The sequence below is a fragment of the Danio rerio genome, chromosome 17 (genome assembly GCF_052040795.2).
Source record: "Danio rerio strain M-AB ecotype USA chromosome 17, GRCz13ab, whole genome shotgun sequence".
Lineage (NCBI taxonomy): Eukaryota > Metazoa > Chordata > Actinopteri > Cypriniformes > Danionidae > Danio > Danio rerio.
In genome coordinates, this window is record NC_141037.1 from 24,912,501 (window position 1) to 24,928,354 (window position 15,854).

At 36.2% G+C, this 15,854-nt stretch overlaps 1 protein-coding gene across 2 annotated transcripts in view; it reads right to left on the reverse strand.

The window, feature by feature from the left end:
- fas (Fas cell surface death receptor) overlaps positions 1 to 3,519 on the reverse strand; it is an 11,243-nt gene extending 7,724 nt beyond the window's left edge. For both annotated transcript variants that reach the window (XM_087290469.1, XM_087290468.1), the window contains exons 1-3: positions 3,391 to 3,519; positions 1,508 to 1,607; positions 21 to 149 (exon numbers count right to left, since the gene is read on the reverse strand). In XM_087290469.1, the coding sequence (XP_087146595.1) occupies positions 21 to 149; positions 1,508 to 1,607; positions 3,391 to 3,429 (268 nt within the window). In that variant the 5' untranslated portion in view covers positions 3,430 to 3,519. The remainder of the gene's footprint in view (positions 1 to 20; positions 150 to 1,507; positions 1,608 to 3,390) is intronic.
- Between the last annotated feature and the right edge of the window lie 12,335 nt (positions 3,520 to 15,854).

The window sequence follows — 15,854 nt, forward strand, 5'->3', positions numbered from 1 at the left end:
GCAAAGACATTAAGGCTTACCATTAGCGTCACAGATCTTACAAGGTCGACATTGGTTTTCATTATTGTTGTTGTTTAAATAGTAGCCATCCTCACATTGCTTACATTCTGTTTTGTCTGTGTTTGTGCAGTGTGTAGAAACCTTGAATCCTGTAATACACAAACACATGCAGTTTTTTTGCATATATATACTATGGGAACATCCTGTTGCATTTTATTCATTTTAAATTTTAATTAAGGTAATAACACAATCGGGGGCAACACGGTGGCACAGTGGTTAGCACTGTCACCTCACAGCAAGAAGGTCACTGGTTTGAGTCCCGGCTGGGTCAGTTGGCATTTCTGTGTGGAGTTTTGCATGTTCTCCCCATGTTGGCGTGGGTTTCCTCTGTACTCTGTTCCTCCAATCCCCAGTACTGGGTTGCAGATAGAAGGGCATGCACTGTGTAAAACATATGCTGGATAAGTTGGCGGTTCATTCCGCTGTGGCGCCCCCTGGTGAATTAAGGAACTAAGTCAAAGGAAAATAATGAATGAATAACCGATTCAATAAAATGTGTCTGATTGATCACTGAGCAGAAAAACTTTTTTTTCTTTCTTTTTTTTTTTTTTTTCGCTCTTGTCAGCATTAATCGTAATATCAATCCACAGTCAGCAGGAACCAAAATTGTTTTGAAAAAAAAATCAGGTCAAAAAAAGACCAACCTGTAAGAACGTAAAATGTTCACTGTGTCTAGATATGTTATCTGAGTGGTTTCTAAGTAACATGGACTGCAGTTACTATTTTAACTGCTATTAATTATTTCATGTCCCTGTTTTTTATTTGGTAAACAGCCATGTAAATTATTTAAAGCCAGGCAGTAACTGGGGAAAAAGCCCCTAACATACTGTAACTTTTACATTTTATTTCTTTTTGATAACTGACGGGACGACTGTTCACAGGGGAGCCCAAACTGTAGTGGACTACCAAGTACACTCATAATTCAGTGCCAATAGTTCATTCATTCATTTTCTTTTCGGCTTAGTCCCTTTATTAATCAGAGGTCGCCACAGCGGAATGAAGCGCCATGTCATCCAGCATATGTTTTATGCAGCATATGCCCTTTCAGCTGCAACCCATCACTGGGAAACACCCATACATTCTCATTCAGACGCATACACTATGGACAATTTAGCTTTCCCAATTCGCTTATAACACATGTGTTTGAACTGTGGGGGAAACCGGAGCACCCGGAGGAAACCCACGCCAACATGGAGAGAACATGCAAACCCCACATAGAAATGGCATATGACCCAGCCAAGGCTCGTACCAGCGACCTTCTTGCTGTGAGGCAACAGAACTACCCACTGTGCTACTGCACTACCCAGTGCCAATAATAATAATAATAATAATAATAATAATAATAATAATAATAATAATAATAATAATAATAATAATAATAATAATAATAATCTCTGAGGAACATCGGGGTAGTTCTGTATGCATAATAAGTTATGCATTATCTTACCTGCAGGACAGAGGCAACATGTGTTCCTCTCATGCTGGTAAGTTCCAAACTCACAGGAGGCATCGCGTCTCAAGCGCCAGCTATAAGTCAAAGTGGGCATCTAAAACATGGGAAAAGCATTTCACAAATAAAATGTTAACTTAAACTTGCAATCTTTTATTTTAAGTTTTTTCAAGCATGTTGGGTTAGGGACACAGGCATCAGTCCCAATGAGGGTATAATAATAATAATAATAATAATAACACCTATAATAACTATAATAAATAAAAAATGACTAACAGGGAAGGGTTGTAATGTAACTAATTGCAGTATTAAACTGTATTTCACAAATAAATGGGTAACATTAAAGTACTGAATAAGCCAAATATAAATCTTTCTACTTTCAAAAACACACGCACAAACCTACAAACAAACTTAGCTTTTTGTATGTCAATGCTCAAGTACAAAGCTTTTTTTCTAGGCCCAAGTTCATCTTTGCCTCTATTTTAAAAAAACATTCTCTAACTGTAAATTTAAACAAACAAATAAGACACTTTAACCACTTCTATGGATGACTGTATAGTTAAAAATACTATAGTATTTACTATAAATTAATATAGTATATTTTTATGTGGCTTTCTGTCAACTGAAAATAGATCTGGTACCAGATATCGCAGCCTCTGGTAGCTTTTTTTCACATTTATTATTATTTATTTAGGATAAGCGTTTTTACAGTCTGATTTCAGTGCCTAATTATTAAATTGTTAAAATAACTGTAATTAAATATTATTAAGAACAAAATATGATGTGTTTTTTGGAAGAGTGTACTTGCATCATGATGATATTATACTGTCATTATGGTATCATATAATGAGTGGCATAAAATGGTATTAAAATGACAATAATATAGTTTATCGCAATTTATTGTGATACAATAGACCGTATGACAAAACCAGGTATTAAGACAGGCCTATTATAATGTTTTATATTCAAAGTTACAGTGCAGTGGCGCAGTGGGTAGCACAATCGCCTCACAGCAAGAAGGTTGCTGGTTCAAGCCCTGCAGCGTTAGGAGGCAGTAAAAATCAAATCAATAAAATGATAATACAAATAAATACACATAAAGCATAAAATAGACACACAAACATAACTAAAAGCAAAAAAAAAAACATTTACACTAACAGGTCTTCTTTTTTTTTTTTTTTTCAATAAACTTAACAGTCTTCCTCCACATTTTGATTTTAGCAACTTTAAAGATTTACAGTATAACCAAAATTCCTTTTGGAAACTAAAAACAGTGGTTTTGTTTTAAGGCACTTGCATTTATGAATATAAAATTTCCCCAAAATGATAATATTATTTAATACAAATTGAATATTAACATCTTTCCCTAATAAATCAAAGAAAATATCATTTTTAGGAAATTGGGAGGACAACTTGAGAGAAACCTATAACCACTCGAATGAATCAGACCAAAAGGTTCTGCTATATAAACATTCAAAAAATAAATGTGCAGTCGTTTCAAAGTCAACTTCACAGAATTTTAAGCAAAATTAAATTTGTCAAGGAGGTTCTGAAGATGGGTAATTATCATTAAATATTTTAAAATGTACTTCTTTGGGAGGTACACCAACGTGTTGTTGAGAAATCGAAAGTGAAACAAATACAGTCAGTTGTTTACTACAGTATAAATATTTCTATTTTACTTGATTACTATATTTCTAACTAACTTTCTTAATCAGTCGGCTTCCTACGTATTTTGTTTTTATGTAACAGCTACAATCAGTACAAAGTTTATAGGAGACTGCAAGTCCGCATGTTTACAATTCAAAGTAGTTTTAGTCTACGGGGTGTTTCTCCTAAAAAACACTACATAAAGCTGAACAATACAAAGACTTACTCACCACAAAGACGATAAAAACGCCGAATTTGCAAACAAACATCTCGAGGAGGTCACCCGAATTAGAAGCGAATCTCGAACGTCAGATGAACTGTACAGTAAGTCATAAGTGAATGAATGAGTTTAAGGAAGTGATTCAGTGATTCAAGTCGAGTCAAGTTGATTCCTTTGAACAGAATCATGTTTATTTTCTTAAGGAGCTTTATGACTGTGTTCCATTCGCAAAATTCGGACAGTTCTGCTCGGAAACACTTTTAGTCGTATGGTTATATTCGTTTGGGGAGGGGAGCGCATGATTTCTTAGCTGTGTATTATGAATCACTGAAATTGAACCGGTTCACTTTAATGAACGATTCGAGAGAACATCATTTCCTGGGAATGGACAGGACTTTCCAAATCTAGTACACTAGTAAATAGCTGAAGTAATTTAGGGAAATTTGTCAAAATAAACCATCCAAAATAAAATAAATATATTAACCCAACATCTTACAAACAATAGAAACAATATCTTGCAAAGAAGGTGTACCTGTAACCGTAACAGCTACTGTATGGTGATGTGATTTACAACACATTAGCCACCATATACTCATTGTGGTCAGGTAAATGCAATTATGTGAAAGACATGCCTTCTATTTTTAAGTGCCTGCCATGAATGTGATTTTTGTAGTGGCTATACTCGAAAATATTAATCAAATTAATATAATGTATTTATTTTCTTTGTTTGACATGCATTTCAAGTCTTTAAAATGTTAATTTACCCTGAATAAACCATGACTATGATATGGTCAAACTAAAAGTATAATCAGAGGTGCTGTGGCTTTACCTCAATTTACATCTAAAGCAAACACAGCCCACCTTTTTTCCATCATGTGTCTGCTGCAGCTGCGGTTGTTGTTGTGTGCAAAAAGCGCCCTCTTTGTTTGGGTGTTACTACAACGTTGCATCATCTTTTTTCTTTCTCTGAAACACAGGAAGGTGACACTTCTCATGCTCAGGTGGGGGAAGGAGGGACGAGGTGGCCATTTCAGATCAGCATTTTCATACCAGAACCATGAAACAAAAACATCAGGAAGAAACTCTAATCTGGTGATCTTGTGCAACACTGTAACCTCCACATGCTTGTCAGTGTGGTTGAGGCCTTTCTGTCAATTACGCGATGTTTTACTTCTGCTTTGTTACTGGCAGAGGGCACCAGAGGACAATGTACACAAATCGGCCACTTTATTAGGTACATCTTGCTGGACCCCTTTGCCTTAAAAATTTCCATAATAATTTGTGGCTTAAATGTGCTGTATTGGATGGATATCTAGTAAATGTGGGGGCCATTTAAGTACAGTGTTATGTTAAAGATACCAGACTGGCATGATGTAAGCTTTGTGGCATGATGCATTCTCCTGCTGGGCATAAAGCAGAGATGTATCAACATGCTTTTTCATACTAGAAGCATGCTAACAACATAATAATTTATGCTAGAAACATGCTAGCAACATACTTATTCATACTAGAATCATAGCAATTTATTTTTAAAACTGCTAAGCAACCACTTAGAACATCTTCGCAACCTCCTAGCAACACCTTAGCAACCACTCAAAACACCATAGCAATCACCTAGCAACACCTTAGCAACCACCTAGCAAAGGTTTAGTATCAACCTAGCAACCACTCAGAACACCCTAGTAACCACCTAGCAACACCTAAGCAATGACCTAGAACACCCTAGCAATGCCTTAGCAACTACTCAGAACACCCTAGCAGCCAAATAGCAACAACTTGCAACCATCTAGCAACACCTTAGCAACCTAGCAACACTTTCACAACCAGTCAAAACACCCTAGCAACCGCCTAGCAACCACTTGGAACACCATAGCAACCGCCTAGCAACACCTTAACAAGCACTAAGAACCGCCTATCAACCGCCTAGCAAGAAGCATGCCAATTCATACTAGAAACATGCTAACACATGTAGTTATCTCTCTATGCCGACTGTTTCAAACTTCTTAAAAACTATTTCAATTATTTCAACTTGAAACTACTTCAAACTTTCAGTCGAAGCTTTCTCAAGCCACCATAAAGTTTGTCTACGAACTTTACTTTTCTAGTTTTAAACATTATACTGCATTAGTTAATACGATTTAATCAAATGTTTTGTAATAAATTAGGAAATTACCCTTCGGCCCACATCTCTCAATGATATTTTGCCCTTTATACGAAAAAGTTTGAGCACTCCTGGCATAAAGTGATGGACATGGTCAACAATACTTTTATAGGCTGTGACATGTTTGTGACAAACTATGCCTACAGTAAATGTATATATATATAACTGCCAGGAGCAGAACAGTTTTGTTTTAAAAATTAATTGATTAATTAATAAATAATTGTTTGATTGATTGCTTGACAGTACAATTCATAAGAAAACAAAGATTTCAATACTTCAAAATTGTGTTTGATGTATATTTACAGAAACCATGTTGCAGCAGAAAACGAGACCAGGCAGTCTACAATGTAAAAAAAAAAAAAAAAAATCATCATCAAAAATAAGCTTTTATCTTACTTGAACTTGTTTTAATGAGTTGATAAGGTTTCAACTTAATTCATGACAGCAAAAAATTTGGATACTGTCAAATTTGGGTCACTTGTAGTCTCACCTACCAGCAGACCACAACACAAGCAGTTTTCTGTTATACATGCCATAGTTGTTTTTAGCCTATTCAATTTCTACAACAAAAACTTTATACGTAGTCCAACTTAAAGTTCTCTGAATGTAATTTTTCTAAATTATTTTTTGTTTCTTTTGTTTGTTTTCTTAATTCTTAATAATGCACTTGCGCTGTATCAGCCACGTTGTAAACTAAAGACAATGTATGGTAGAGCTTTTCGAACTGTGCGCCTGAGCTATGGAATGGTCTGCCCATCAGCATCAGGAATGCCACTTCTCTGGACTGTTTTAAGAAACTTCTCAAGACCCACCTTTTTACCGTTGCTTTTTGATTATGTTTGTCAATTTATTGATTTTATAGTTCATATTTTATTGTCTTATTGTGCTGTTTTTTTTTTTTTTACAGTTTTTTATTGTTCTGCTTTTTTATTGTTTGCCTTGTAAACCTTGTAGTGCTTTGTGTCTGAAAAAAGTGCACTATGAATAAAATATATTATGATTATTATTATTATTTAAAAAGTTTTTACTGATTTTCTAGGTTTTATTTCAACTTATTTGATCTATTTCTCAACTTCATTTCCCAAGCTCTCACAACTGACATTTGTATTAGTTTCCACATATAGCAACTCAAATAAAATCTGATTTTGGGAACTACAAAATTAAGTTTTATTCTAGTTAAATCTACATTTTGGACCTCCATTACATACATTTTTCTTTTTATTCTAACTTCTGTCGAAATAATCTGTCAAATTATTTTTTTCAGATTAGATCTAAAAAAAAAATTTAGTTACCTTAACTTAATTCTCTAGTTCTTTCTTAGTTCTGCTATCTCAAGGACATTTTTCCAGTTCACTCAACTCATATTTTCTAGGTTTTATTTTAACTTATTTTCAACTTCGCTGGTTTTCACAATTAACTATCATCTCAACTGATTTTTTCTAGTAAACATTTCTTTGATTCACATAACTTATTGCAACTTAATTTTTCATTATCCTTACACAAACATGACTGGAATATATACAAACTGAAATAAAACATCTCACCTAACATAGAATATTTTTGTTTCCATTTTTTTCTGAATTGAATGTCTTGATAAATACAGCCTGTCAAAGTTAGTTTCGCCTATGTTTATGCAGATACACAAAAATGTTTTATCCTTTTTACTTAGAATATCTCTGTAGACAATGCAGGATAACAAAAGTCTGCACATGCAATATTTTGACTCTCTCAAAATAGAACAATTTAAATAATAAGCGTTCTTTTATATTGTACATTTTTCATCTTCATTCATCCATTCGTTCATTCATTTTTTTTTAGCTTAGTCCCTTTATTAATAAGGGGTTGCCACTGCAGAATGAACCACCAACTTATCCAGCATATGTTTTATGCACCGGATGCCCTTCCAGCTGCAATCCATCACTGGGAAATATCCAGACACACTCATTCACATACAAACACTACGGACAATTTAGCTTTCCCAATTCACCTATAGCGCATGTCTTTGCACTGTGAGGGAAACCGGAGCAACCAGAGGAAACCCATGCAAACACGGGGAGAACATGCAAACTCCACACAGAAATGCCAACTGACCCAGCCGAGGCTCAACCCAGCGACCTTCTTGCCGTGAGGCGAATGTGCTACTCACTGCACCACCGTACTGCCCACATTTTTCATCCTGCAAACTAAAATAATACGGTAAGATAAACGTGAGGGGGAAAAAAGACAAAACGTGAAAATATTTTTTATTCATATTTCTGGCAAAATGATTTGGCTCTGTCTGTGGGGGACAGCCAAGTTACTGCCATGTGATTGGTTATAAGTTATTTGGGTTAAAGATTTTAACAGTGTACCAAATAAATTGGCCAAAGATTTTAATAGTAACTGGATGCAGCCTTTATGATGCAAGCTGAAGTTGCATCACTCAGTGATGCAATGTCAGACACAATGCACTCAATGGAGTGAGTGATGTCACTGTGACGGGTAGGGTCAGGTGAGCGCAATAAAAAGCATTGGATGCAGCTCAGATTGCATTGCACCAGGTCTGCATCCAAGCCCCTCTCAAAGATTTTCTCACCCTGAAAATCCTCAACGCCGCCAATATAGTGAAAACAAAAAGTGTGATGCTTTTTTCACAGTAAATCTAGCACCTTTGAAGGTCATAAACGTTCTACATACATTGTTTCTCACTTTCTTACCCATAAGTGGCAAAGCGCTGACATGGAAACCACAAAACTCACCTAAAGTCTCGACTCAGTCACCTTCGTCATTCTCGCTAGAAAACTGTGAAATGAAGCCATTTCCTTCACCACAAGCATCACAAGCTATAAAAGGCCAAAATAAAATTTCACAAGTTAAATTTGTAACATTAGATGTTCCTTAGCAACGTGTTTCCTCATATTAACAGAGCAATACCAGCCTTTGGCTTTTGTGTTCGCATCTTTATAAATTGAACTTCAAGGTTATTTCAAGTATTTATTTCTATTTTTTTTTTCAATTTGCTGTACATTTCAGCTACGTGTTAGTTCATTCCATTAATGGTTTTTGTTAGTTTTGGTTGACTTTATATTCTAGTTTAGCAGAATAACAGAACACATCATGTCGACCAAAAGTAACGTTTAGAGTTTGCACAGCTTGCAATAACTCTTTAGCAACACCCTGTTATAAAAATGAAGTATCGTTGAACACACAATGCTTGAATCCAAAACCATACATATGCAATGAATCAAAGTAATACTGCAGCTAGCTCTCTGCAGCTCATGGCTGCCCACTGAAGCTAAGCAGAGTAGTACCTGGATGGGTGACCACATGGGGAAGTTAGTCAAAAGTGGTGTTAGTGAGACCAGTTGGGGATGCTCAACCTGTGGTCTGTGTGGATCCTAATGCCCCAGTATATTGATGGGGACTCTATACTGCTCAGTGAGCGCCATCTTTTGGATGAGACTCTGTCATACCTGTCAAACCTCCTGTTTTTCCTGGGATTATACTGTATTTTACAATTCTATCACGCTATCATCCCGCAAAGGTATTTTCCCGCATTTCTCCCATATTTTAATCTTTCTATGAAGGGTTGCAATAAAGCGGCGGCCCAGAGTGTCTATTTAGGGCTTGGTTGTGTTCATGGGGTGCAAAGCAATGTGTTCTCATGCTTCACTTCTAGAAAATCACATTATCTTTTCCATATATCTTCGAGTATATACAGCTACTCTGCTAACATGAAAATGACTGCTGATTTCCTAGTTCCACTGAAGTCCCCCACTCAAGAGGCTCTGATTGGTCAAATAACATAATGTGCTGTGATTCGCAGATCAGCTCCACATTACCAGGAATCGTCTCGGTTATAACATTACAGCACCTCTGGCCACGCCCCTTTACTGTGGAGGGTGTATGTGCGTAACCTGAAGGGTTTATGACATCATTAACCCGGATGTATTTTATGTACTCCACAAACTTTGTTTGCTGTAGTCTTCACTAAGCTAACTCTGTAAAAGCCATTGACTCCCTTTGCATTAAACGTTGAGTGTCTTACATTCAGAGATGTTGTTTATGTTCACATACCTACATTACACATCAACTAAAGTTTAACATATGATATTTTAGTGGACTACCCCTTTAAAGAGCCGATCCTCTTTATATGCAGCCCATACCGCCAAACCACCAGTGGACGCCCCTTGCTCTTAAATGTGAATCTGTTCTGCGCTTTCATTTTATTTAGGTGTGAAAAAAACACTTTGAAGTAAATATAAAATGGTGGATTGCCTTAATTTCCATTACAGCGGCTGTTGCCACTCCTATGCAATCCTTAAAACAGTCATTATAGCGGTGCGTTAAAATTTAGGAAAGCAATCAAATACTTTCATTATGGATGTGTATATTTTTAAAGTGACACCTCTTTTATTTAATGTAATCAAACGAAAAATCTAAACGAGAGATTAATTCACTGCTCTTTAATCAGAATGTTTAAATTATACTTTGAAGGAAAGGTTATTGGGATTTGATAACTTGATTCTATTTCTTTATAATATCCCTTATTTTCACATCCCAATGTTGACAGGCAGGGCCGGAGTGCGACTCCTTTTCAGCTCTGGAGTTTTAAGCCTTACACCCGCCCACCTCAGTTCACAACTGACTATATTTAAATAAGGTCATTTCCAGGTCATTTCATTTCAGTTTCTAATGGCATTATCACGTCTTTTTTAAGGAAACAACTGCTTTAGAACTTCAAATGCATTTCATAAACATGAGAACATTAAAGGGTAGCTAATGCTCCAACACTATTCTTTAAAACATTACAATGTCCTTTCCTGCAATATCTTAATAGATTTTCTGTGCAAATTTTTTCATAGATGTTCGGCCCTTTGTAACGGTGGTCACACACTAAAACAATTAAAATAAACTATGTACACCTGCATAAGTAACCAAAACAGTATTATATATCTTAACACTAAAAAAAAAAAATATATATATATATATATATATATATATATATATATATATATATATATATATATATATATATATATATATATATATATATAATTACTCAGATGAGGTTTAAACTCGGGTCGGTGGTGCCATAACGCAACATGCTTACCAAAATGGCATTGTTATGCTGGTGCATCTAGAATAAAAAGTAAGTATTGCACTGTTACCTGCAAGACTCTTTTAACCACAGTATTACTTTCTATTGATGGATTAATTATTTTCTCCCCTTTTTAGATTTCCGATCAAGTTATGTCAGATTTATTAATGTAGTGAATCATTGGGGAAATTGAATCGGGGAAACCAGAGCACCCAGAGGAAACCCACGCAAAGGCAGGGAGAACATGCAAACTCTACACAGAAACGCCAACTGAGCCAAGGTTCGAACCAGCGACCTTCTTGCTGTGAGGCGACAGCACTACCTACTGCGCCACTGCCTCGCACATGAATGCTCATTAATTCTGAAAATTATTATTATTTTTAGTTAGTTTTTTTAGTGCCTGTTTTTAAAGTTTTGTTTAGTTTTTCGTTTATTTATTGAAAAAAATTTTTTTGCCCAATAGTTTTAGTCTTCGATTACTAAAATAACCTTGAGTGGTGTTTACCTACTGGCTTCTTTATAAAGGTAGCCTATAGCTTAAAAATAAAGATGAAAACTACAACATTAACATCTAGTTCAGAACTGGTGCTATCTTTATGCCTGTGTTTATGTGTGTGTGCCGCTGGGTAAACGCATGCGTGTGTGTGTGTGTTTGTGTGCTTATATCATGACGTGTTAATGTGTCACATCAACAAAGACTGAGAAGGTTTTTGGCAGTTTTCATAATCTAGGGTCGACTCTAAGCCATTTCAGACCTCTTTATGATCGCCTTTGTGCACATATGAGATGTGTGACAGTAAGCCGGGTTCATGGAGAGGACACACTCTTCGGCGCTGATATGAGAAGTGTTGGTGTCTGTTATCTGAGCCCTGTATTAATTTGGCTGTGACGGATGTTCGCCTGGTCTAGCGTGGCCGATCGTCTCTGGGGAAAACACACCATAATCCTCTAATCCTTTCCCCTCGGGATTCTGTCTAATCAAGCGCTCTTTAAATGAAAGCACGCACACACTCTGAATGCAAACATCCATACATTGCAAAAATCCAGCCCTCGCTATCTTCCACAGCTCTTCTGAAAGTGCTGAGCTGCTTCCCCTTCAGAGACTAAAAAACACATCCTACATCTGTACAGGTAACCTCCTCGCTTCACTCATAGAAACCTGAAGAGGCGGCGTTTATTTATTGACACTGGAGTGAGCTGGTGTGCTGTCCACAAACAGAGAAGCATGATGTTTTGAGCTTGACAGATCTCAAAGGATTATTCCTGGTTCAATACCAGTTAAGGCCCTTTCACACAGAGCAAGACATGGATCAAATCACTGATGAACAGTGCTTAATGCTAAACTACTTTCTGCCCTATGCAAGTTTACATAGCTGCCTGATACATAGTGCTCACAGACAATGCAGATTTTTGATATCTTGTTAAATTAATTCTTTAGTTCAATCAAATGAACTTTTCTAGTCATCTCAACTTGCATCAAACTAACTAAATATGAAATTTAACTTTGTAAAACTTAAACATTTTTGTTAAAACCTACAAGTGGCATGAAGTAACAATTTACAAATACTCAACTTACTAAGTAGTTTTTCTCAGGAATTTTAATTTACTAAGTCGTTTTAAAAATGTGTAGCCTACTTTACTTTCCCTTAAATACATTTTTAGTGCAGTATTGGTACCTTTACTCCACTACTTTACTTCAACCTGCAATCACTACTTTACTTTTTCTTGTCTAAAGGAATTTTAAAAATTCAGTCCAGTGATTCCTGTCCAATCAAATCGCACATAGAAGGTAAATCGCATCATAATAAACTCAAGACATGGGCACTTTATGATCGCAGCGAACTGTTTGGAAGCATTAAAAGAGTCCTAGCAGATGTCCGAAGTTGTCAAACACAATGACCCAGAGACTGTTTAGATGATGTCACTGATGAGATGACAGATGTTTACTGTATGATGACTGAAATGACCCTAAATACCCAGCAGGCACAAGGCGTCAACATAACGTTAGATTGATGTTGTATCCCAAAATCGTGAGGACGTTACGACTGGACGTTAGTGTCTAACCTAAAATCAACCAAATATCAACATCTAATATTGGTACAGCTTGACGTTGGGTGGACATTACCAGTATGACGTCTATCAGATGTTGGATTTTGAATGCCATACCTGAAGAATAAATGTCAGCATTTGATGTCAATAGAGGTTTGTTTAAAGTGTTGGCTCAACGTTGGATTTTGGTCGCTTTACAACACAACCTAAAAATCAACCAAACATCACCATCATTTGACGTTGTTATTGGTGATCAAAATAATGTCCTTGGATGCTGGCTAAACATTGAATTTTGGATTATATCACAACCTAAATCTAACCTAATATTAACATCTTATGATGTTGTGTGCCTGCTGGGCAATAAGATGCACTACAGAATGTTACGTTTACACACATCCACAAATTACATGTAAATGCATCAGCTTTTTATAGCGCAATACTACTCTCGAGAACTTTTAAAAGGGTTACTTTTTACTCATATTCAGAAATATTTACTTAACAGATACTTTTACTCTACTTGCACTATATTTTTTGAGGCAAGTAACAGTACTTTTACTTAAGTATGTTTTTTCAGTACTCTTTCCACCACTGAAACCTAATTAACTTAAGTTAAAGTAACACAAGTAACACATTTATATTCATGAGGTTTGGTCATGGGCGACCCAGAGGATAAGTTGGTAGTTCATTCCGATGTAGTGACCCCTGATGAATAAAGGGACTAAGCCGAAGAAAAATAAATGAATGAATGAATGAATGAATGAATGAATGAATGAATGAATGAATGAATGAATGAATGAATGAGTTTTGGTCATTATTTACAGAGTACCTGTTTAGTACTTTATCACAGAATGGTGAAAGGAAAGGAAAAACTAAATTAATAAAACTGTTATAAGGATCAAAACAACATATATCCTTATTAAGATATGCATATGTATTGTTATTTTTCTATATGGAATCACAATAGAACTGTGAAACAAATTTTTATTTTTAGGCGGACTTAACACTTGTTTAAAGTCAGGGGTTGGACATTTGTTTCCTTCCAAAAATGTGAATTAACTTTACGCACAAAACTGGAATATCGCATAAAAGATGTACAAATAAAGCAGTTTTCATCCGAGTCAAAAAGAACAAAACCATCACTTCCTGATTAACTGGCGGCACATATCAACAGTGAAAACGGAATTTGCTGCGGTAGGAAAAGCTGTGTGAATCTTTTCTTAATTTAATAAAGGACTTGCGCCTCAGAAGGCAATTCTGACATGGTGAACGCTCGACTATTCTGAAGGTAATTTATAATATATTAACACGAATACTGAAATGGTTAAGGTGTTTTAGAATGGCCAAAATAACATTTAGCATATGTGCTAAATGTGCTCAGCCTGCTGGTTTGTCCATTCACACATTGATCTCCTACAACAAAATCACATGACCTTTTTTGATGCACATACTGGAATTTGTTGGGTAAGAGTGTTTCTATTGCAGTTTATGTGCATGTTTTCTTATCGAATAAAAAGTTTATCCTACTCAGTTATGTGCATACATTTGTTATGCTCATTTTAAAATCTATGAGCATCTTGGCGTTTCCATCAACCGATTTATGTGCATATCCAAAATGAAACTGAAACACTGGCCAATTTAATGTTGGTGGTGGTTCATGGCTAAATTTGACCAGCGTGCCAGTCTTTATAAGAGCAGTGCGCCAGTCTTCAAGTGCACAGTTTTGCTTAAAATATTGCAATGCACACAACGTTGAGTCACAAATCAGAGCTAAAAGAGGACAAACTGTTGGTGCATGTCGCGCTGGTGCATCTGTGACCAAGACAGCAATGTATTAAGAGCCACAGTATCCAGGGTAATGGCAGCATACCACCAAGATAAAAAACACATCCAACAGGAGTAACTGTGGACAAAGGGAGGAAGCTGTCTGAAAGGGGTGTCCAGGTGCTAAGTCAGATCGTATACAAAAAAAAAAAAAAAAACATAAAACCACCAACTGCAGAATTAAATGTGCACCTCAACTCTCCTGTTTCCACCATAACGCTTAATCTGGAGCTGCACATGGTCAATATACATAGTCAGGCTGCTACAGCCAAACCTTTGCCTACTTGTGCTAATGCCATTGGTTTCATTGGTGCCAGCAGTGATAATCTTGGGCTGTAGACAATGTGAAACATGTATTGTTCTCTAATGAGTCCACCTTCATTGTCTTTCCCACATACAGTGAGTTATAGTAGGAAAAAACCCAAAAAAAGTGTACCACCCAGTCTGATGCATGCCCAGAGTGAAGTATGGGGGTGTATCAGTGATGGTTTAGGCTGCAATTTCATTGCAATCCCTAGGCTCAATACTTGTGTTAGATGGGGGCATCACTGCCAAGGACTACCGAACCATTTCTGGGGACCATGTGCACCCAGTGGTTCAAACATTGTATCATGAAGGCAGTGCTTTGTATCAGGAGAATTATACACCAATACACAAAGCAAGACTGGCCACAAAATGAGGCCCACACCAGAGATGCCCAAACTAGGGCCTGTGGGCCAAAGTTGGCCCATGGTAACCTTTAATTTGGCCTGCCGTCCCTGCTTAGAAGAGAGGGAAAATAATGGGAAGGATTTAGAGATTGCCATTTCAAACTAAATGTAACCCTTTGTTCGTTTAATTGTTAGGCTACAAAAAAAAGCTAACTGAAATTAAATATTTCGATTTAAATGCTGTAATTTAGTTTAAAATGTATATACGGTCACCCAATGGCTAGAGGAATATGCAGAGGCTTTGGTGAGCGAATCAAGGCGAAAGCAGATTCTGCTTGACTAGTGTATTCAGCATTTTACTCCGCTGTCTAGTAAATGTGATTATGTTCTTATAGCAATAAGATTCAAAGTCATGTTTTCTATTTATTTTTAAATATTATTAAATATATTTAAATAATAATATTATTGTTTTCCGTGCAGAAATTGTGCCGCATGTCAGAATTTGATAAAGTGTAAAGAATTTTTGAATCCAGCAACAGGTAAAAATATAAAAATAAAAACAGGTGTTACCTGCTCTACTCGTAATGTGGTCCACATGTCAAAATGTCCATGCCAAAATATAGGGAAGTCATCATAGTTGAAGTTGCAAATTAGGGAACATAAATCAAGTATACAACATCATGATAACTTCGCCAGTAGCAAGGCTTTTGAAG